The 23,934-nt window shown below is 54.0% G+C and overlaps 1 protein-coding gene across 1 annotated transcript in view; it reads left to right on the top strand.

Annotated features, from left to right (window-relative positions):
- Positions 1-22,931, top strand: part of RTN4RL1 (reticulon 4 receptor like 1) — a 76,574-nt gene extending 53,643 nt beyond the window's left edge. The window contains exon 2 of the mRNA XM_042255498.2: positions 19,821-22,931. Within this exon, the coding sequence (XP_042111432.1) occupies positions 19,821-21,148 (1,328 nt within the window). The 3' untranslated portion in view covers positions 21,149-22,931. The remainder of the gene's footprint in view (positions 1-19,820) is intronic.
- The last annotated feature ends 1,003 nt before the right edge of the window (positions 22,932-23,934 follow it).

Here is a 23,934-nt window from a genome sequence, read left to right as displayed (position 1 = left end):
GGTCCCACAGGGCCAGGGGCAGGATGGTTCATGCAGGAATCGTCAGCACTAAAACGCCAAGGCAAACATATTGTATCATTCCATTTGTATGGAACTTCCGGTATAGGCAAATCAGAGATGGAAAGCAGATTAATGGTTGCCAGAGGCCGGGGCGGAGGGAGCGGGCAGGCAGGATGGGAATGACTGCTAATGGTTATGGGGTTTTCTTCTGGGATGGTGAAAAGAATGAGCTTGCTGGGACTTCCTTGGTGGTCCAGTGGCTAAGACTCTAAGCTCTCAGTGTAAGGGGCCCAGGTTTGATCCCTGGTCAGGGAACTAGATTCCACATGCCACAGCTAAAGAGCCTGCATGCCGCAATGAAGATCAAAGGTCCCACGTGCCACAAATAAGACCCAGAGCAGCCAAATAAATAAGTACATTAAAAAAGAAGAAGAAGAATGAGCTTGCTGTATTCTAGGTACCGGAAGGCCAGTGTGGGAAAAATGGTAGAGGATGGGGCTGGAGATGTGACGAAAGCTGGTCATGAGGAAGTGCTGGGTTGGTAAGAAGCTTGCATTTTATTCTGGTGCAGTGGGGGAGCCACTGGGAAGTCTTCAAGCAGGAAAGGAACAAGATAGCACTTACCATTTTTAAAGATGCTGGTGGCTGTGTGTGGGCCGTGGGTGGTGATGGGACCTAAATAAAAGCAGGGAGATTGGGTGGAGAGGCTGCTGCTAGGGTCCGGGGGAGAGACGATGGTGGCCTGGGACAGAGTGCAGGCGGTGAGGATGGAGTGATGAGAACCGACTTAGGATTTATTTTGAAGGTAGAACTAGTGGGACTTGATGGATTAAAGCGAAAGAGACTGAGGGCTAGGGAAGAATGGAGAATGCCATTTACATTTTCAGCTTGAGCAACTAAAAGGATGGGGTTGGTGTTTACTGAGATGAGGAAGCCTGTGCAGGGAACACCTTTGGGGCACTCAGAGTTTGAGCAGCTTATTAGATATCCATGCGCAATGTCAGGGGAGCCATTGGGTGGGCAGGTCTGGAGTTCAGGACTGAGACACATGTCTGATCTTCATCCCCATGGAGACAGTATTTAAAACCTGAGCCTGGGTGAGCTCCCCTGGGGATAGGTGTGGGTATGGAAGAGAGAAGATCCCAGGGCTGTGCCTAGGGAGTTAGGCTATGTAGAAATCAAGCCAAAGAAGAGCCCCCAGCACAGCAGACCAAGAAAAGCAGCCAGCAAGGCAAGAGGAAAAAAACGGCAGTTCCACCTCTGCAGTGGAGAAAGTGTTTCCAGAAGGGAGGGCCCACACTGTTCAGTGAGTGCTGCTGAGAGGATGAGGAGAAGGGGACAAGGAGTCACCTTAGGATTTAGCAGTGTAACTAGAGATTGGGCTCCCTGTGAGTCCGACTTCCCTGATAACTTGGTTGGTAAAGAATCTGCCCGCAATGCAGGAGACCCTGGTTCGATTCCTGGGTCAGGAAGATCCCCTGGAGTAAGGAATAGGCTACCCATTCCATTATTCTTGGGCTTCCCTTGTGGCTCAGCTGGTAAAGAATCCGCCCGCAATGCGGGAGACCTGGGTTCGATCCCTGAGTTGGGAAGATCCCCTGGAGAAGGGAAAGGCTACCCACTCCAGTATTCTTGCCTAGAGAATTCCATGGACTGAAAGAATTGGACATGACTGAGCAACTTCCACTTTTCCCTGTGAGTCTGAGCACCCAGCACCTGTGTGCTGTGCTGAGCTTGGTTGCTCAGTTGTGTCACCCAGCACATAGTAGATGCTTATTTAAAGGCTGGAGGACCTGAAATGAGCATGTTCTGGACTATGCAGCATAGACTGCCCAGAGCATCAGAGTTCGAGCTAGAAATCAGGTATCTATCAAGGGGAAGTGGCTGAGGAGCATGGGCCACCAGGGAGCCCATTGTCACAGGAGGCTGAGGGAGGCTGGGAGGCTGGCGGAGGCCGGGGAGCCCAAGGAGCACAGGATGCTGGCTTGTCCATCCACACACTTTGTGAGGGCCTTCCCTCCACGTCTCCCCTTTTCCTTCAGGAGGTGATTCATATTTCAATATATTCCAGCTGAAAAAGGATCCGATTTTGAGCAGGTGGTAAGTCAGTACACGGAAATTTGATATATTTTGACTAATGCAGTTTGAAATTTGAAAACTGCAGACGATTTTATTCAGGATCCATTTTTATACCAACTCATTATTGGGGGGAAAAGGCAAGATTTCAGGTTTCTGGGGGAGGATGTGTGAACCCAGGCCTGTCACCACTAAGCTTCTCTAAGCAGGCTTGACCTGGCCGGCCGGCTTGCTGCCTGCCTCAGCTGCCTCGTGTTCCTGCTGGAAATGCTTTCTTTAGCTACCCCTTTCAAGCATCCCCCTGGGGTTACTAGCCCAATTTAATCTGACCTTCGGCCCCGCCTCTGTCGTACCAACTCCGGCAAATCCCCAGGGTTGGCACTTAAGACAAGTTTTGTGATAACAGTCAACGGTATTACACTGAATTTCTACTTCTTTCCCCATCTGCCTCCCATATTTCCCCAGCCTTGCAAGTGAGAAGCACAAGGAGAGGAAAATAATGACAATGGGGCGGGTTGCGGGGGGTGGTGAAGCTGTCGGCAAGGGAGCACAGACAGTGTCTGTGGGATGCGGGTGAGGGTCCCTGAGGGGCCAGGGGTCTCGAAGGAGAAAGAGAACTGTCTTCCCATCGATCAATGCCAGATCCATCTTCGTCTGGATCTTGGTTCCACCATCTCAGGTGAATCACTGCACTTTGTTGAGCCTTTTTTTTTCTCAGCTGTAAAATAAGGATATGAATCAGTTCAGTTCAGTTCAGTCGCTCAGTCGTATCCGACTCTTTGCGACCCTATGAATCGCAGCACGCCAGGCCTCCCTGTCCATCACCATCTCCCGGAGTTCACTCAGACTCACGTCCATCGAGTCCGTGATGCCATCCAGCCATCTCATCCTCTGTCGACCCCTTCTCCTCCTGCCCCCAATCCCTCCCAGCATCAGAGTCTTTTCCAAAGAGGCAACTCTTCGCATGAGGTGGCCAAAGTACTGGAGCTTCAGCTTTAGCATCATTCCTTCCAAAGAAATCCCAGGGTTGATCTCCTTCAGAATGGACTGGTTGGATCTCCTTGCAGTCCAAGGGACTCTCAAGAGTCTTCTCCAACACCACAGTTCAAAAGCATCAATTCTTCTGTGCTCAGCCTTCTTCACAGTCCAACTCTCACATCCATACATGACCACAGGAAAAACCATAGCCTTGACTAGACGGACCTTAGTCGGCAAAGTAATATCTCTGCTTTTTAATATGCTATCTAGGTTGGTCATAACTTTTCTTCCAAGAAGTAAGCGTCTTTTAATTTCATGGCTGCAGTCACCATCTGCATTGATTTTGGAGCCCCCCAAAATAAAGTCTGACACTGTTTCCATTGTTTCCCCATCTATTTCCCATGAAGTGATAGGACCAGATGCCATGATCTTCATTTTCTGAATGTTAAGCTTTAAGCCAACTTTTTCACTCTCCTCTTTCACTTTCATCAAGAGGCATTTTAGTTCCTCTTCACTTTCTGCCATAAGGGTGGTGTCATCTGCATATCTGAGGTTATTGATATTTCTCCCGGCAATCTTGATTCCAGCTTGTGTTTCTTCCAGTCCAGAGTTTCTTATGATGTACTCTGCATATAAGTTAAATAAGCAGGGTGACAATATACAGCCTTGACGTATTCCTTTTCCTATTTGGAATCAGTCTGTTGTTCCATGTCCAGTTCTAATTGTTGCTTCCTGACCTGCATACAGATTTCTCAAGAGGCAGGTTAGGTGGTCTGGTATTCCCATCTCTTTCAAAATTTTCCACAGTTTATTGTGATCCACACAGTCAAAGGCTTTGGCATAGTCAATAAAGCAGAAATAGATGTTTTTCTGGAACTCTTGCTTTTCCATGATCCACCGGATGTTGGCAATTTGATCTCTGATTCCTCTGCCTTTTCTAAAACCAGCTTGAACATCAGGGAGTTCACGGTTCACATATTGTTGAAGCCTGGCTTGGAGAATTTTGAGCATTACTTTACTAGCATGTGAGATGAGTGCAATTGTGCGGTAGTTTGAGCATTCTTTTGCATTGCCTTTCTTTGGAATTGGAATGAAAACTGACCTTTTCCAGTCCTGCGGCAACTGCTGAGTTTTCCAGATTTGCTGGCATATTGAGTGCAGCACTTTCACAGCATCATCTTTCAGGATTTGAAACAGCTCAACTGGAGTTCCATCACCTGCACTAGCTTTGTTGGTAGTGGTGCTTTCTACGGCCCACTTGACTTTACATTCCAGGATGTCTGGCCCTCGATTAGTGATCACATCATCATGATTATCTGGGATATGAATACCTTCCTAATAATTTTTTGGGGAAGGACTTCCCTGGTGGTCCAGTAGTTAAGAATCTGCCTTGCAACGCAGGCTACACAGGTTCAATCCCTGGTAGGGAAACTAAGATCCCACATGCCAAGAGGACTCTAAGCCCACATGCAACAACTAGAGAGCTAGTGCACTGCTATGAAAGATCCAGCAGGGCTCAGTGAAGATCCTGTGTGCTGCAACTAAGACCGGATGCGGCCACATAAACACATATAAATAAACAAATAATCTCTGGGGGGGTATCTAATGAGTGGGCTTCCCTGGTGAAGCAGTAGTAAAGAATCTGCCTGCCAGTGCAGGAGACGCATGAGTTGAGGGTTCGATCCCTGGGTCAGGAAGATCCCCTGGAGGAGGAAATGTCAACCCACTCCAGTGTTCTTGCTGGAAAATCCCATGGACAGAGGAACCTGGTGGGCTACAATCCAGGGGGTCGCAAGGTGTCAGACACGACTAAGCGACTGAACACACATACATACACCTCTCAAGAGTATATGTGGATGCTCCCAGGATGGTACATCTGTCACACAGGAGGGATTCAACACGTGTTCATCTTTGCTTCCCCACCCCAGAGGTCTCCTCTTTGTAGGAGGCACACAGCTTTTGTCTCCTGAGTAGCTCACAGCCCAGATGGGAAGGCAGACAAAGGAAAAGTTCAAGTCTCTGAAAACCCTGTGGTTGGTGACTTCCTGGGCACAGAACGTAAGGCTCTATGGACTAACCTTTCTGGGTGACCTCTCATCGTGTGTCAGAAGGACTGATAATGAATCTCTGATTTAGGGAAAGAGTAAAAAAAAAAAAGAAAAAATTTGGATAAAGCGTTATGCATAAGGATGTTCATTTCAATATTATTTAGTTTTAGCTTAACTGACTCTTAAAAGAATCAATAGGTACATTCACACGGTAATAAATCGAAAACTCCTGACAGGTATACAAGTGAATTTCCCTCCACACCAGTCCCTAAGCTTCCAGGAGAGTCTCCCAGGAGGCAACTGATATTACCAGTTTTGCCATGATGATTTATAGCAGCGAAAAACGGAAAACAATCTAAATGTCTCAGAAAGATAAACTATGGTCTGTCCATACAGTAGGAGCCTCTGTAGTCTCAAAAACCATACCCGATCTTCCATCACTTGCCTGTGTGTTGCCTCTGACCCTCAGCATCTGCTGTTCCCTCTGCCTGGAATGCCCACTCACCCCAGTGGAGTCCTGCTCAACCTTCAGACCCCCAGCCCTCCCACCCCCACGGACAAGGGGAGCCCCACAGTTCTCCTGGCTACCTGGATCTCTCCCTTTATACTCCTCCTTCAGTTCAGTCGCTCAGTCGTGTCCGACTCTTTGGAACCCCATGGACTGCAGCACCCCAGGCCTCCCTGTCCATCTCCAACTCCCGGAGTTTACTCAAACTCATGTCCATTGAGTCGGTGATGCCATCCAAGCACAGGGTGTGATTAGATATGGATATGGCCCTTCAATGAGTGTCTGTTTTCCCATCAGACTGTATTCTCCTGGAGGGTGGGGTCAGTCTATCTGCTGGGCTCCCCAAGGCTGCCTCAGAGCAGAGACTCACAGATGGAGGCACCTGGAGAGCAGCTGAACGAATGAATAAGTTAGGCAGAAAAACGCAGGCTTCAGAGCTGCATATATAGCATGATCCCAGTTTTATTGCTTTAAATAAAATTTTTATTTAAATTTTATATATCCCTACATAAATGAAGGAAGTCTCGTAAGAAGGTACAGGAAGGCCCCGTGGATGATTGTCAAGGATAATAGGATTGTGGTGATTTTTCTCCCTTTTTAGTTCTATACATTTCACATTTTCCACAATTGGCAAGTATTATTTTAAAGCTAAAACAAGTGAGGAAGAGTGACTTTAAAGGAAAACCTTGTGGAGGGAAATAGGTAGGGCTTGGGGACACCGGGAAGCCCCCTGCCACCTGGACTAAAGCTCTCTGGATAAGGGTCAGAGGCTGTCCTGTGCTGCTGGCTGGCCAGACGAGGGTCCCTGATAGAAAGTACGGGGCTCCACCAGCAGGGAGGAGACAGCAGTTCAAGGCCTGGGACCTAAGATTCTCAGCTAAACTCGGCAGGCTATTTTTTTTCTGTATGATTTATTTATTTTATTGAAGAGTAAATGTAAGCAAATATAAGGCATAAAGAATAAGAAAGTTAGCATCCCTGAGCCCACTGCTCAGTTTAACACACAGAACACCACACATCCATTGGAAGCATTCCCTACCAAGTGTCTTCAGGAGCCAATCAAGAGAGATTCTGCAAAAGGGTCAAAAGAGAAAGGTCTGTGAGGTGAGGCTTGAAATGCCTGGTAAATTACCCTCTTCCGCACGAGGTCTCTCTTACTGCTAAAACTTACTGTAAAATATATATTGTATATATTTGGACTTCCCAGGTGGCTCAAGTGGTATAAATAATCCGCCTGCCATTGCAGGAGATGCAGGTTCGATCCCTGAGTGGGGGAAATTCCCCTGGAGGAGGAAATGGCAACCCACTCCGGTATTCTTGCTGGGATAATCCCATGGACGTAGGAACCTGGCTGGCTACAGTCAATAGAGTCACAAAGAGTCAGATACGAAGTAACTGAGCACGCACGCATGTGTTTACTCAGAACAAGCCATCTCAGCCAACTCTAGCACCTGGTTTCCTTGCTTTGGGCTAGAATTACATCAGCGAAATCATTCATTCATGCACTCACCAGACATGCTTGGATAAGCTCCACATACCCGGCACTAGTTGAGGGTGTTTCCCCCCAACCCCAAGGAAACTTAGGGCACTGCTCCCACAAAAAGAGCAGGAACTGGGGGAGCAGGGCCAGACCACGGAGGGCTTGGGAGTCACGCTCAGCAGGAGGGACCTCACATCTGTGAGGATTCTTATTTGCAAGCAACAGACACCTGCCTTGACTAATTTAAATAAAAGGCAATTCTTTTGGAAGTATACTGAGTCCTTCACAGAATCTCCCAGAGGGCTGGGGACTCCACAGGTAGGAACAACAGCCCAAGTGAAGGCAAAGACACCTCCAGTGAGCACCTAAGGGTCTCATCACAGCCTCTGCCCCCATTGGCTCTTCTGCTGCTGCCATCCTGGCAAGCGTCGGTCCCGCTCGGCCCCCTCTGTATCCACCTCATTAACTCCCAGCTCAGAAGTCTGGGGTAGTCGTGTCGAGGGGCAGAGCCCCGACCCAGGGTCGTGGCGGAGCTGCAAGGGAGGCTGGGAAAGTGAGGGCTGGACCTTTTCAGCTTCCACAGGGAAGGAAAGGCTCATCTACCTCAACTGGAAGATCTGCCAAGTACAGGAAGAGGGTTTAGCTACTGGGTGGCTGGCAAGAGTGACAGATGTCCGTAACATACTCTCCTGAAGGCATCTGGGGAAGACTTTCGGTTCATGGAAGCCTGGAACGGGATCTTTTATCCCCAGAGCCATCTTGGCACGGTGCCTGGTCAGAGGAAAGTAGGGGAGTAAATATTTGCTGAGCTAATGCACTATGAGGGCTTCCAGGTGGCGCTAGTCGTAAAGAACCCACCTGCCAATCCAGGAGACATAAGAGATGCAGGTTCCATCCTTGGGTCTGGAGTAGAAAGTGGCAACCCACTCCAGTATGCTTGCCTGGAAAACTGCATGGACAGAGGAGCCTTGTGGGCTACAGTCCATGGGGCTGCAAAGAATCAGACACGACTAAGCACACACACGTGCACACACACAGGGCAATGTCAGCAGGGGAGTGACCTGAGCAGGTTTCATGGGAGGGACCAGACAGCCCCACCTGTCCAGTGAAAGGTAAGGAGAGCTTGGGCAGAGCCTGGGGCAGTGGCCGTGGAAGCCTGGGTTTACAGGCACGTTGTCTCCTTGTCCCCACAGACCTTGTGTGTGACCAGGGTGGCTTGATTTCTCACCAAACAGAGGGCCTGTTTCATTCTGTTTTCTTCCTCCTCAAACTCCCTCCCGCTTCCCTCTCTCCGCTCTCAGCTGATGACCCCACTTACTTCCAGGAGAAAATAGGAGCCCTCAGAAGCTAACACATCCTCCTCTCTTCAGGAGGAACACCTGAGCCACTTTGGACCTCTGGATCTTGGTCTCTTTGGTCCTCTCACTCCTAAGGCATCAGTTTCTCTCTCCCTTTCCTCCTGGATCACCCCCAGGAACATGCAAACCGACTCTAGTGTCTTTCCTTCCATCTTAGGAAACAAACAACACCCCTTCAGGTCCTACCCAGACTCTCTGCTCCCTTTGCAGCCAAGCTTCCCTAGTGAATGGCCTCTGGATGCTCCCAGCTGCTGATCCCGGAGTCCCTTGGGAGCCTTTGTCCCTCTCCTACCGATGACAGGCTGGGCTCTCTGAAGGACCTTGCCCAGTGAAGCGTGAACCGGAGTGACATGCACCCCTGGAAACGAAAGCCTCAAGTGCCAGTCCTCTGTCCCCTCTGCCAGGAGACCAGCAGTGTCCTGGGTGGAGGGTGAGCTCTCCCCTGCGTCCCTGAGCAGAGCAGCAGCTGCCCTGCCTGAGCGAGAAGCCAGTCTTTGTTGTTGTGGCCGTGGAGATTCTGGGTCCCTTGTCACATCAGCGTGCCCCAGCCTGTGCTGTCTGATACAGTGCTGTCTCCCCTCCTCAGCTCCCATTCACTCTTCATCCCACTCCCACGTGCCTTCTGCCCCCTCCTTCCTACCAGCAGTGAACATTCCAGCATCACCTTCCTACCAGCAGCGAACGTCCAGCATCACCCATTACCTCCACGTTGTCAAATACACTCTCCAGTCCTCACAGAAACTCTCAGCCACTCTCATCACGACTGATTCCTCCTTCCTTCTCGAAACACTCTTGGCTTTGGTCATGCCACACCTTCCGGGCTTTCCTCTGACCTCCTCGCCCATTCCTTCTCCTTTACACACTTTCTGCTGTGTTGCCAGAGTCCTCAATCCTTTATCTTCTTGCAGTCTCTCTCTCTCTCTTTTTTTTTTGGCTGTGCCATGCATCATGTGGAACTTCCCTGACCAGGGATTGAACCCACACCCTTTGCGTTGGAAGTGCAGCATCTTAACCACTGGACCGCCAGGGAAGTCTTGACTCTAACTTCTCTCTTGACTCTCAGAGGTGACCTCATCCATTCCCATGGATGGAAATACCATCTCTATGCCGATGCCTCCCAGGTGTGCTTCTCGCCGCTGGGCTTCAGCTTTGAACAACCAGCTTCCAGCTAATCATCTCTATAAGATTTATGACTTTGTTCATCCTAAGCGGAGCTCCTCGCGGCCCCGAAGCCTGTTTTCCTAGGCTCCTCCCGTCTTGCTGTGCTCTTACCCTCTGCAGCCTCCTGTCTCCCTCACAACAGTCCATCCGTATGTCCTGTCAGCTCCGCACCCCGGATGTTTCTCAGCCTGTCCACTGCTGTCTGTCTCCATGGCCTCTACCCCTTCTGAATCCTCCATGTCTCTCGTGGATGACAGCCGTAGGCCTCCCTGCCTCCTTTCTTGCTCCCACAAATCCATGCTCCCCCCAAATCTGATCAGGTTGCTAGTACTTCAGTTTCCTGTCAGAAACAGAATCAGATCCAAACTCTGTTTATTTATGGCTGTGCGGGGTCTTCACTGCTGTGTGCCGGCTTCCTCTAGCTGCGACAAGCTGGGCCTGCTCTTCAGTGCGGGGCACCGGCCTCTCATTGCAGTGGCTTCTCTTGTTTCGGAATGTGGCCGTAGGCGCACAGGCTTCAGTAGTTGCAGCACACGGGCTCCGTAGTTGTGGAGCAGAGGCTCTAGGTTACGCCGGCTTCACAGCAGCTCCCAGGCCCTACAGCACAGGCTCAATAGCTGTGGCACACGGACTCAGTTGCTTCGCAGCCTATGGGATCTTCCCCCACCAGGGATTGAACCCATGTCCCTTGCACTGGCAGGCGGATTCTTATCCACAGTGCCACCAGGGAAGTCCCAGAACTAAACTCTTGACTGAGCCTTTTAAAGCCTTTTTTGACCCCATCACGTGTCCCTCTCATCCACACCAAGTTCAGTTCTGCCCCAGGACCTATGCACCTGTAGTTCCCACTGCCTGGAAAGCTGTTCTTCAGCTCCTTCTTAACATTAGGTGTCACCCACTGCTCAGAGAGGCCATTCATTCATTCAGCTGTCTTAAACCGCCTTCCTGTGCCCCCAGTGCCCAGCAATCTGTTTGGGCATCTCTGGTTGTTTACATCATCTCCCCCTAGACTGTAAGCTTCATGAGGGAAGGAGCCACGACTCTTACTGGTAGCACCAAGCGCGGAGCTGTTCCTCACATGAATGAAAGAACTGGAAGCTAGATTCAGGATGGGGTGATCGATAAACAGGACGTGAGTTCTGAAGGCTTTTCATAAACAGAAAGGAAGGAGTGGCTGCTCCAGGGACTCAGAATGAGGGGCCCGGGTGGAGAGCTCTGCTCCTGCTTCTCAAAAGCTGGGTTCCATCTTCTGTTTTCGTTCAGGGATTGGTAGAGCACTCCCCCAACTCCCCTCTCTCACACGCCCTCAGAAGCCCTCTAGGAAGGCATCTGAATGGACACTTGCCCCTCAGGACTGTCCCACCCCCGCAGAGTTTCCCAGCCCCAGTAATCACACCACGTGGGTGTCAGGGGGCCTGTCCGGTTCCAGGTGGGCCTACAGTTTTCTGGGGTTTGTGGGGACAGACAGTTGGTTCCAGATGGAGCAGAGAGGGCCCAGAACCTCTCCCTGGGAGGGCTGGCTTTCAGAGGCCTTTGTCCCCAGCCTTGGAGTCCTGGTGGCCACAGCCCAGGTTCTGGGGCCCACAGACTGAGAAGCAAATTTGAGTAGCAGAAACAGTGGAGACAGTGTCAGACTTTATTTTTTGGGGCTCCAAAATCACTGCAGATGGTGAATGCAGCCATGAAATTAAAAGACGCTTACTCCTTGGAAGGAAAGCTATGATCAACCTAGATAGCATATTCAAAAGCAGAGACATTACTTTGCCAACAAAGGTCCATCTAGTCAAGGCTATAGTTTTTCCAGTAGTCATGTATGGATGTGAGTTGGACTGTGAAGAAGGCTGAGCACCAGAGAATTGATGCTTTTGAATTGTGGTGTTGGAGAAGACTCTTGAGAGTCCCTTGGACTGCAAGGAGATCCAACCAGTCCATTCTGAAGGAGATCAGCCCTGGGATTTCTTTGGAAGGAATGATGCTAAAGCTGAAACTCCAGAACTTTGGCCACCTCATGCGAAGAGTTGACTCATTGGAAAAGACTCTGATGCTGGGAGGGATTGGGGGCAGGAGGAGAAGGGGACGACCGAGGATGAGATGGCTGGATGGCATCACTGACTCGATGGACGTGAGTCTGAGTGAACTCCTGGAGATGGTGATGGACAGGGAGGCCTGGCATGCTGCAATTCATGGGGTCCCAAAGAGTCGGACATGACTGAGCGACTGGACTGAACTGAACTGAACTGAGCACATATTATAAGCCCCAGGGCAGCTTTGCAAAGTGAAGATAGAGCTCATATGACCAGGGCTTTGTGCAGAGAGCTGGCAGTGTGTGGGGGGATGGACTGGGAGAGAGAGCCAAGTACAAAGGTCAAGACCTGGCCCTCCCACCTGCTATGCCCTGGGGCAGCCAAGACCTGGCAGGAACTTGAGGTTAAGCCGTGACTTGGAATCTAATCCATCAGGTCCCTCTGCCAGGCCTCTGGGGTCTGGGAGTGCCAGGGTGGGTGGGGTGAAAGCCAGGGTCCACAGGGTGGGGGGTGGGGAGGCAGTGGCTTCCTCTGATGGCAGCCCTCAGCCTTGGGGATGCCCCGCCCTGCAGCCAGTCTGGGTACCAGTTCAGAGTACAGCCTCAATGAGTGCTGCCAACACCCAAGAATGCATGTGCTCCAAGTCTCCATTCTCGGACTGAGAAACTGAGGCTGTGGAGGTTTAGTGACCTGTCTGAGCTTGTCCAGCTGAAACGTGCTGCCTTTGGGACTGGTCCCAGGCCCAGGCAGTTCATGGACACAGAGCTGCCTGTGCCGGCCTGCAGTGTACTTCCCCCACCTCTCCATCCCATGCAGGGACCCCCGCAGCGAGGAAGTGATAGATACGGTTAGGCAGAGGAGAGAGGAGGCTGAGTTTGCTCCAACAAGGCCTCCTGAGAGCTTGGCGGCCCAATTAGCACGGCGTTCCTGGCCAGGCCCGCTCGGGGGACTAGCTGCAGCAGATGAAAGCTGAAAGGTTATTCCAATAAGGTGCCGCCCACTTCCCGGCTGAGAGTGATCCTAGTGTGCTGGAGGGGCTTGGGGTGGGTACATAATTCAGCGTGTCAGGAGGAGAGCGGGAGCTATAGGCAAAGCCAGAGTGGGCGCTGAGATAAGACGGGAATGTCACGGGCGGGTGTGCCTCTCCTCGGAAGAGGCCGGCCCCCTCCCTGGGGTGGAGTTCAGGAACACTCAGGATGAAAGGGCTGGGTGCCCAGCCCCCTCGATGGTCTCCAGAGATAAAGGTTGCTGAAATATGCACATGCGGGCACGCAGGTATGTGCACACGGCCATGTCCACACACATAGACAGACATACATGTAGATGTGCAGAGACACACGAACACGCACACACACACAGGCTCTGTCTAGGCCTCAAGCTGCAGCCACAGGGTCTGAGGTGCGGGCCTGGAGAACAAGTGTCCCTCATGCCTGCCTGTTTACTCGCTCCTCATCCTGTGGCCAGAAGTATTTTTGGGGGGGCCACGGCACTCCTGGCCCCCAGATAGTTTGATTGACATTTGTTTGGGACTTTCAGGCATTAGCACTAAAAGTCCTGCATGCTGGGAAACTCCTGAGTCCCAGACAAACCTGTGCTGGTCACGCTGCCCCAGGCCCCAGGCAGGCCCGGCGCGTCCCCTCCCTCCCCAGTCCTCCTGGGTCACCTCTGTGCTGGGCCCTTGAAAGAGAGCCACAGTGGAGTCTCTGCTCACCCCGGAGGCCTGTGTACTAATCAAGACCATTGTGTTTACTGAGCACCTACTAGGGCTTCCCCGGTGGCTCAGAGGGTAAAGCGTCTGCCTGCACTGCGGGAGACCTGGGTTCGATCCCTGGGTCAGGAAGATCCCCTGGAGAAGGAAATGGCAACCCACTCCAGTATTCTTGCCTGGAGAATCCCATGGACAGAGGAGCCTGATGGGCTACAGTCCATAGGGTCGCAAAGAGTCGGACATCACTGAGGACTTCACTATGAGCTCTGGGCCTAGGGTTTTCTTCCTGAGTACCTACTGTGTGTCAGGCACTGTTCTAGGCCCTGAGGGCACAGCAGGGAACACTAGACAAGATCACTCCTCATGGAACTGCCCCTCCAGTGAGGGAAGACAGAAAATAACATCAATTAAAAAGTGACGGGAATTTATTAGGAAAGAAGAAATGTTATGCGGAAAAGTAAAACAGGGAAGGGGTCATTTAAAATAGGCTATGGAGGCGGTGGGGGCGGAATTCCCAGGCGGTCCAGTGGTTAGGACTCTGTGCTCCCACTGCCGAGGGCCTGGGTTTCATCCCTGTTGGGGAACTAAGATCCCACAAGCTGGTGGTGTGGCCAAAAAACATAAATGGATTGAAAGTGTTAGTCACTCAGCTGTGTCCAACTCTTTGCCACCCCATGGACTGCAGCCCACCAGACTCCTCTGTCCATGGGATTCTCCAGGCAAGAATACTGGAGTGGGTTGCCAGGCCCTTCTCCAAGGAATCTTCCCATCCAGGTCTCCTGCATTGCAGGCAGATTCTTTACTGTCTGAGCGACCAGGAAAGCCCCTAAATAAATAAACAAATATTTTCAAAGGCTGCTGGGGAAGGCCTCCCTGAGCAGGTGACAAGGGGAGGGGCTTGAACGGAGAGGTGAGGGCAGGAGCCCTGCAGGTGTCCTGGGGCAAGCTTCTAGCAGAGGGGACGGCGCATGCAGAAGGCTGGAGGCACGATGCACCGGGCACGGAAAGGACAAGAGGAGGGAAACCCAGCTCCGCCCCAGCTGGCTTCTTTGTCTCCAGAAGTGACCTGGGCTTGGGTGTGGCACAGAGGGGCAGTGCCGCGTGGCTGGAGGCGCCAGTCACTCTGTGAACACAGCCGGCTTGGCCTGAGGCCATTATTGGCGGCAGAGCCATCCCGTTAGCATCGATTGGCTTGGAGAGGAGCGCCAGGCCAGGCTGGGGCAGCAGGGGGACCAGGAGCCGAGCCCCATGCAGGGGGAGCAGGTTGCAGAGGCAGGAGGTCTGACCACACGGCTGACTGGTCTCGAAGTCTCCAGAGCCCCGTGGAGCTGCCTGGTGGCTCCGGGGGCTATCAGCCCACCGGGCTGGCACCCTACGTGGGTGTGGGGAGGGGCAGGCACCAGACTCAGGCCAGAGTGAGGCCCGAGACCTTGGGGCCGGGGAGGGCGGACCAGTCCTCAGACAAGGATGCCCCCACTGTCCTGCTCGCCAGCCGCGTGGCCTTGGCTGGCCCCTCCCCTCTGTGCCTCCCACCTGTGGGGTAGCAGGGGGATGCCATGTAAGGAACCTGCCGCTCGGTTCTGGTACAGGCTTGGGTCCCGTTTGGTTAGCTCCCTTCCTGTTTCTGGGGCAGGGAAGCTGCAGGGCCCCTGAGAGAGGAGCAGGGGCCCTATCAGTGGTGCTGGTCCCAGTGGGGAGCTCTCTGGCCTCCCCAGCCCTGGAAAGCCCTCACCCAGCTTAAGCCGTAGTTACAGCCTCTTAAGGAGTTTAAGCTGCTGCTGCTGTTAAGTCACTTCAGTCATGTCCGACTCTGTGCGACCCCATAGACGGCAGCCCACCAGGCTCCCCTGTCCCTGGGATTCTCCAGGCAAGAACACTGGAGTGGGTTGCCATTTCCTTCTCCAATGCATGAAAGTGAAAAGTGAAAGTGAAGTCGCTCAGTCGTGTCCAACTCCTAGCGACCCCATGGACTGCAGCCTACCAGGCTCCTCCATCCATGGGATTTTCCAGGCAAGAGTACTGGAGTGGGGTGCCATCGCCTTCTCTGGCGAGTTCAAGCTGCGTAGAGGCTAAGAGAAGGGCAGAGGTAAGACAGGGCTTGCTGCCTACTTCCCCACCTCAGTACCTTGGCACGTGCTGCCCTCTGCCTGGAATGCCCTTTCCACCCAGCCCACGAGGTCCAGCCCCTATGGAACTTTTCATAGGCACAGCTTGTGAATGGGCTGCTGAGTCTGGGTGAGGGGCCTGCCCAAGCCCAGGCTACTCACCCAGGCTACTCATAGGTCCCTGCTCAGCAGGTGAGGGATTGGGGGTTTGAGGCAAAGAGGACATGAAGACTGGCTTCTCAGGTGGCACAGTGGTAAAGAACCCACCTGCCAATGCAGGAGATGCAAGAGATGTGGGTTCGATCCCTGGGTCAGGAAGATCCCCTGGAGGAGACAATGGCAACCTACTCCGATATTCTTGCCTGGAAAATTCTATGGACAAAGGAGCCTGGTGGGCTACAGTCCATGGGGCCGCAAAAAGACACGACTGAGCACGCACTCACACACACACACACACACACAGGACATGAAGATAGTGATGGCTCTCCTTTTCTGCACATCCTTTGTGCTGGCAAGGAAGCAAGAAGACTTCATGGAGGAAGTGGCACAAGGCAGCAAGTGCCTTTGCCATGCACACACCAAGGCGCCTACTCTGGGCCTGGCGCCTGCTGGACAGTCTGGCATTGAGACCCCCATCTGCTTGTGTGTGTGTGTGTGTTCAGTCACTCAGTCGTGTCTGACTCTTTGTGACCCCATGGGCTGTAGCCCACCAGGCTCCTCTGTCCATGGGATTCTCCAGGCAAGAATACTGGAGTGGGTTGCCATTTCCTTTTCCAGGGGCATCTTCCCAACCCAGGAATAGAACCCGCCTGCCAAGTTCTTCCCAGTCCCCTCCCTACCCGGGCACTCTGCATACTCCAGGACTTTGGCGGCAAGTGTTGAATGGAAGAAGGAATGAATGAGGCTGCAGATCTGTGTGTGGGAGGCCAGGAGGTCTGGGAGCAGCCGAGTAACAATCAGGTGGATGCCCCTGGAGTAGGCGGGCAGCAGGGGGAGGAAGGGGGATCAGGGGAGGAGACAGTGGAGGATGAGAGCCAGAGGAAGTCCGGAGTTTGAGTCCGCACCTTACTTTCTCCAGCCCCCTCAGGTAGAGAGACCTCCTTGCTCCCCAGGAGGGGGCAAGGAAGCTGATGGGAGGAACCATAAGGCTCCTCCACGGAGACTTGTATCCATGCTAATTTGCAATCTTAAAACGCACAGCAAAGGCACCAGTGTCATTGTTAGTACATTAATCAGTAATCAGTGGGTCGAGGCTCCCATGGGCCACACAGAGCAGGCACAGGGGCACAGGAGGAGCTGTGGCGAAGCAGTGCCAGCCTCCCTGGGAAGAAATAGGCAGGGTGATGATCCATGACCAGGGCACACGCTGGCTCGGGCAGAGGAGGCGGGATAGGCTGGGAGAGTTGGTCCAGGGCCTTGGAGATGGAACCAGCTTCCAGGTTGGAGAAGCAGACTCAGTTGAGACCCACTGCAGTGCCCAGTGGGAGAGGGCAGCAGCCACTGGCCCGGGTCCCCTGGCACCTGGACGGTACCAGAGGATGGAGAGCAGCTGTAAGCATCGCCTGGGGTCCCTGCCTCCTCCTGGGTCCCTCTCAGGCTCTGGCCCTGAGTGCCACCTTTATACCCCTGCCCCCACCCACAATACCTGACCCCTCCCACCTGCCAAAATGTGTTCATAGGCCAGCCGCTAAGGCCACACCTAGATTTTTGGACTTTTGGCTCTTTTACCCAAACCGGGGTCTTTGCCCGGCTTTCCCTGTACCCCAGCACCCCCAGGGCACGTGCCTGAGGGAAGGGTGTGGTTTTTATGGAGCACCCTCAGCTTCTCTGAGGATGACTTCAGAAAACCCCCACCCAGGGCCTTTCAGAGACAGAGCCACAGTAGTAGGCAGAAGGGCTATCTGACCCACCCCAGGTCTGGGGGCAGGAAACCTCCTCCCCCACCACCCCCCACCACACAGGATAGCTCTGAGGCTCCGAGGAATGTGAGCAGAGCACTCTGTAAACTCTATAAGCTGCATAAATGTCGGTGGTATTAACACTGAGCCTGCCAGGGTTCAGCCTGCTCCCACTGCGGGCCGCGTTCCCTGCCTGACTTAAAGGAAGTGCCTTGTCTTTGCAAGACTCCAGGGGGTGGGGGTGGGGGTCTTTTGTGGCCCTGTCCCCTTCAGCACAGTGAGTGCCTTGAATGTCCCTGAGCTAGGAAGGGGACCCTGGGCTCCCTCAGGGTGGCAGGGTGGAGGCGCCTCCCCAGGGCCATCTGGGCCGGGCGGAGGAGCAGAGATGAGCAAGGGGAGATGGGGTGGCAGGCTGTGTGGAAGGTGGACCCGGAATTTGCTGGGCCCTCCTCCCAGCCCTCGTGTTGGAGGCTCAAGGCAGTGGGCAGGCTCCCTGAGAGTCAGCCTGGGTTTGGGGGCCAGGCTCCTAGGGGGTCCTCCCAAGGCAGAGTCTCCTCCTGAAGGGCTGGAGGCCCCTGGCCAGACCTAGGTGGGCAGTAGTGGGTGAGAACAGACTTCATTCAGGGAGTGCTGGCATAGCGATCCTCTCCTACTCTTGTTACACATGGGGAAACTGAGGCTGAAAAGGCCCCCCTGCCTGGGGCTGGGGCTGCAGACTATTCAATGGTGGCAATGACTGAAGCGGGGCAGGGGCCGCAGAGAGCGTGGCCCAGCCCAGAATGGGAACTCACAGCTGCTCTGCCACCATCGCCACAACCGCCGAGGTCATAATTGCTCTGAAATCGCAACCCAACACAATTATGCAGAAACCGAATTATGTGCGATGATTTTTATGTGTTGGAAACGTTGTTGAAGCGGGTGATTACAGGGGGACAGGAAGCAGCTGCCACTCTCTGGGAGCCCATAACTCCCAACAGCTGGGAGCTGTCACTTATTTACGATGCCGTTTCTGGGAGGAAAGAGAGGGTGGCAGGGGTGGTGAGGTCCGCTGGAGCCCAGGAAGGCAGCTCTGGGGCAGCGGCCGGCCTGAGACTGGGAGTAGGGGCCAGCCCGAGAGTGGCCGGGAGGGCTAGTTCTCTCATTCAATATGCTTTGGGTACAGCTGGCAGCTGGAAGAACCAGCCGAACTGCCCTAGGCACCCAGCTCTCCCCAGAGGCCTGTGATCAGCCAAGCTGGAAGGGAAGGATCAGGAAGCCAACCCCGGCAGGGATGAGATGACGGCTTGGCCCTGCAGGGCGGGGGTCTACAGGCCTGGAGCCGGTCCCCACAACACTGGCGTGCCTGCCAGGCTGCTCGGGGCAGCTGCGACCCTGGAAAAAGGCAGGTAATGACGATCATCCATAATGAGGCTGCTGCGATAATGAGTACGTGGCTGTTATCCGACCACAGGCTGGACACATCCGAAAATAAATTATTTTAAGGATCCATTAACGAATGCCTAATTAATGCCCAATTAGAGAGAAGCTACAGAGGAAATGCTCTGGACAATCGAGAGGCAAGGCCTGATTTGCAGTGGTAGCCTGGGATCTCCAGAGAGAGGGGGAGAAGGGGGGAGACGGGAGGGACCAGACGGTGGACCGCAGTGGGGGACAGTCTCTCTCTGGCTACTCCTAGGACCCCAGAACCATCAGTCCTGGTGCCTCCCGCAGTCCTCCTCTCTCTCTGTCCCTCTCTGTCTCACACACACATACACACACGTGTCCTTTGCAGAGAACAACTATTATTACTTAGGAATGAGGAAACTTAAGTCATGGGGGAATGATGCATGCTTGAGGACGTGGAAGGCACTGTAAATGAGAATCTTTCAAGATAAACTTTGGTGACATGCCTGCTCGCTTTGTTTGTTATTGGGAATAATTGAAATAAGAAGACGCTTCAGGAGCCCATGTGAGATATTTACTTTGTTAGAACAGGAGCCAGCCCCACTATCTGCTCTTGCAGATAAAGACAAGTAAGTGGCAGAGCTGGGACCCCAGGGGGACAGGACCCCCGAGGCTGGCTGCTGGGTCCATGGGCGGTGACCCCAATCCTAGCCAGGATGACAGGGCCTAAGGGGGCGGGGCTCAGAAGCTGTGGGCTGGGCTAGGGGTTTGAGGGGTGGGGCTAAAGAAGTCTGCCTAATATAGGGGGACCGCAGCCTCTACACCAACCCACCTCACAACCCAGGCTGGAATAGAAACCCCCAGAAGAGGTGGGGCGCCAGGGCGTGGGAAGCCATCAGGAGTCAGGGGGCCATGACCCCAGTCCCCAGATCGCTGAGTGCGGCTAAGACGAGGACAGAGCCCCGGCGACTAAGGAGGCTCACATACCCGTGGAGCTCGGCTTCTCCGAGTGTCTCGGAGTGTCTCATCTCCCGGGCAGCACCCACCCCCCCCCACCCCCGTGACCTGGCTGTGCTCTCTTTCTCCCCTCCAGGGTGCTGTGTGGAACTGCTGCTGCTGCTGCTGGCCGGGGAGCTGCCCCTGGGCGGCGGCTGCCCGCGGGACTGCGTGTGCTACCCCGCGCCCATGACAGTCAGCTGCCAGGCGCACAACTTCGCCGCCATCCCCGAGGGCATCCCGGAGGACAGTGAGCGCATCTTCCTGCAGAACAACCACATCACCCTCCTGCGGCAGGGCCACTTCAGCCCGGCCATGGTCACCCTGTGGATCTACTCCAACAACATCACCTTCATCGACCCCAACACCTTCCAGGGCTTCGTGCACCTGGAGGAGCTAGACCTCGGCGACAACCGGCAGCTGCGGACGCTGGCCCCCGAGACCTTCCAGGGCCTAGTGAAGCTCCACGCCCTCTACCTCTACAAGTGCGGGCTCAGCGCCCTGCCGGCCGGCATCTTTGGCGGCCTGCACAGCCTGCAGTACCTCTACCTGCAGGACAACCACATCGAGTACCTCCAGGATGACATCTTTGTGGACCTGGTCAACCTCAGCCACCTGTTTCTCCACGGCAACAAGCTGTGGAGCCTGGGCCAGGACACCTTCCGGGGCCTGGTGAATCTGGACCGGCTGCTGCTGCATGAGAACCAGCTGCAGTGGGTCCATCACAAGGCTTTCCACGACCTCCGCAGGCTGACCACCCTTTTCCTCTTCAACAACAGTCTCTCTGAGCTGCCAGGTGACTGCCTGGCACCCCTGGGGGCCCTGGAGTTCCTCCGCCTCAATGGGAACGCCTGGGACTGTGGCTGCCGGGCGCGCTCCCTGTGGGAATGGCTGCAGAGGTTCCGGGGCTCCAGCTCGGCCGTCCCCTGCGTGTCCCCCGAGCGTCTGCACGGCCAAGACCTGAAGCTGCTGAGGGCCGAGGACTTCCGGAACTGCACGGGGCCGGTGTCCCCGCACCAGATCAAGTCACACACGCTCACCACCACCGACAGGGCCACCCGCAAAGAGCACCACCCGCCCCCCCACGGCCCTGCCAGGGACAAGGGTCACCCACACGGCCATCTGCCCGGCTCTCGGTCAGGCTCCAAGAAGCCGGGCAAGAACTGCACCAGCCATAGGAATCGCAACCAGGTCTCGAAGGCAGGCTCTGGGAAGCAGGCCCCCGAGCTGCAGGACTACGCCCCCGACTACCAGCACAAGTTCAGCTTTGACTTCATGCCCACATCACGGCCCAAGAGGAAGGGCAAGTGTGCCCGAAGGACCCCCATCCGTGCCCCCAGCGGGGTGCAGCAGGCCTCCTTGGGCACCTCCCTGAGGGCCTCGCTCCTGGCCTGGATACTGGGGCTGGTGGTCACTCTCCGCTGAGGACGCGGGGTGCCAGCACCCAGCATTGCTACATGTCCACCAAGGAACAGGATTTCTTTTCTATTTTTACAAGTGGAGGATCTGCTGGGTTTCAGGCAAAGGCTGGTAGAGGCTTCGGCTGCTGTCTGGGCCCTGGCCAGTGGATTATAAACCCAAAGTGTACAGCCCCAAGCAGAGGGAGGTTTAGTGCATCCCACCCAGCTGTTCCCAGCCAGCCCCCTCGCCGAGCAACCACGGACAGCATCCGCCCAGCAAGGCAGTTAAAGCCGCAAGGTGAATCCTTCATTAACAACAATGGGACAGTGCACCACAGGAGCTGAGCTCTGTGGAATCCTGGTCATTTGGAGATGTCTGAAGGGGCCCCGCCACCCCTGGAGGAAGCAGGACTCAGCGAACAGACGAGAGGCTGGGTCCACCAGCTATGTGGGGGCAGGTGAGCAGGTGGCATTTTGGCTCTTGCCTGAGGCCGCTTAGTCACCCTGCCCTGAATCCAACCGTGTGCCACCTTCAGTCCCTCCTTTGGGGGTAATGCCTCTCATTCCTGATGTCTCAGGCAACCCTGGCAGACCAGGCCCAGCTGCTGGGCTCCAAGAACCAATTACCAAAGGCAAGATCATCAGAGGCTGAAATTTAGAACTTCATCATGTGCAATGGGGTTCTCACAGGAGGTGCAGTTTTATAACTATGTCCACTTATATATATATATATACACACTCTCTACATATATATACACAAATGCACAGGTCCTTTCCCTACCCCCTTACCTAACTGTATGTCTTATCATGTTTATAAACTATACGGAAAACTATATCTGCGGAACTAAGGGTTGTATTGGTGATTTCTAGCAAGAAAGGAGTTCTAGGATTTTTGTCTAGAATCCCAACCTGGCAACGGTATTCCCCGTGTAACCTGGGCTTTCCCGGGCCTGGGGCCAAGGGGCAATGGGGAGGATCAGGGAGAAGGGGATGCCACAAGAATCACTTCAGGGGACCAATATTCTTAGCTATTTAGAGCATCACCATGTTTTTATATGCAACACAAGACCGTCTGCTACCCCAGAGCACCCGATCACTCCCAGTACAGCAGCTGTTGGCATCAGGGTGAGAAGCTAGAAGCAGCTTGTTGAACATCAGGGAGCCAGGCTCTGGGAAGGGGCTGGAAGGAGAAGGAGCAGGAAGGCGATTTGGATTTCTTAGGCAGGCAGGCGAGGCAGCATCCACAGTGTTAGTCCAACAGGCTGGGCAGTGTTGTCAGCCTAGGACTTTGCCAGCAACAGTCTGGACCGGCCAGGGAGACTCTGGGCATGAGCCCAGGCCTCCAGCGTGGCTCAGCTGCTGAATTTTTCCTTGAGGCTCTTTGGTGGGTGTCCCAGCAAGGGTCCTGGGTAGGGTGGAAGGAGGGTGGCATCAGGCGGCCTTAGCAGAAGGAGAACAAAGAGGGCATTTCAAGAACCATCTCAGGCACTTTTGCATTAAGGAGGCCCCATCCCTCCTGGACCCTTTGAAGATGCCCTGGGGACAGGGAGAGTTCAGGGGGGTGGCCAGACTCAGGGGTCAGAAGATGGGGACATGCAGGGAAGGGAGCAGGAAAGCCCAGAGACAGGGAAGAGGGGCTCAAGTCAAGGTCAGCCATGCTGCTGGCTGGGGTCTGAGCAGGCACAATTGTTTTTGGCTTTGCACAAACCCGAATTCCCCACCAGAGAGGCTGTGTGTCAGGTGCAAGAAACATTGAATCCAATTAAGAGAGAAAAATAATAATAATAAAAAAATTCTCTTGGAAAGAACATTGTTTCTCAATTCCTAACCCGGCATTCCTAAAGGAGTGGCAGATCCCAGGCTTTTGTGGGGGTGGGCGAGCCTGGCTAGGCTCAGCTCTGAAAACACAAGCACGTTTGTCGGTGGGAGGAGCTGTTTGAAGCAAGGGCACACTGACTCACTGGGACACGTGTGCCTGCACGCGCACACACACACACACACGCACACACACACGCGTGCACACGTTCTCGGTTCTTTGCTCACTGACACAGGACGTGACTTACTTCCCATGCTCTGGCTGCCTTGGCTGTCCCCAGAGCAGGCTGGCCCTGGATCACTCCTGGCCTGTTCCTAAGAGCTTCACCCACAGCAGCTGAGCTGTCGACTCTTAAGTGGGCTCCAGGGGCTAGTTGGAAGGGAACTGCCAGTTCCCAGGACCCAGAGGGTGTTCCAGGAAGCCAGAGACTGCCCTATGGAGAGGGGGATGTATGTGGGGTCTGGAGGCTGCACCCACCTCCCTGGCTTTGAAGGAAGGAGCGAGTTCCCGCAAATAGAAGAAAGAGGCTGTGTTTCCAGGCCTGGACAAATCCTCCTAATTACAGGGCTGGAAATGTGCCCTAAAGGGAGTCTGGTGGCGGCAGAACAAATTATCTGCGTTTGCTCCCAGTGGTCTGCCTGCTCTTACCCAGGCCGGTGCCAGGGCCTAGCTGTCCCCTTTAGAACCTGAGGATGCTGTTATGTTGTTGATTTCATTTCCAACTTTAGACAGCATAGCCCTCGGCGGGAAAATCAAGGGTCCAAGCACTTTATTAAATTTTTTTTTTTAAGACTTTGTAAGTCCTGTAATATGGGAGTGAAATGTCAGGACAAGAAATGCTAATGTTTTATAAATGATCCTCTTCTGTCAAGCAGAGCGCAGTCTCTGGCTGCCGACTGTTATTAGAGCCGAGGCAGAGGGGCCCAGGATGCCAGGTGTGTTTCAGCAGCTTGCTCCTCGAAGAGTAGAGGGAAGAAAAGCAGCTCTGTGGCGGA

This window comes from Ovis aries, chromosome 11 (assembly GCF_016772045.2).
Source record: "Ovis aries strain OAR_USU_Benz2616 breed Rambouillet chromosome 11, ARS-UI_Ramb_v3.0, whole genome shotgun sequence".
Taxonomy (NCBI): domain Eukaryota; kingdom Metazoa; phylum Chordata; class Mammalia; order Artiodactyla; family Bovidae; genus Ovis; species Ovis aries.
This window is presented reverse-complemented; position numbering and strand designations above follow the sequence as displayed.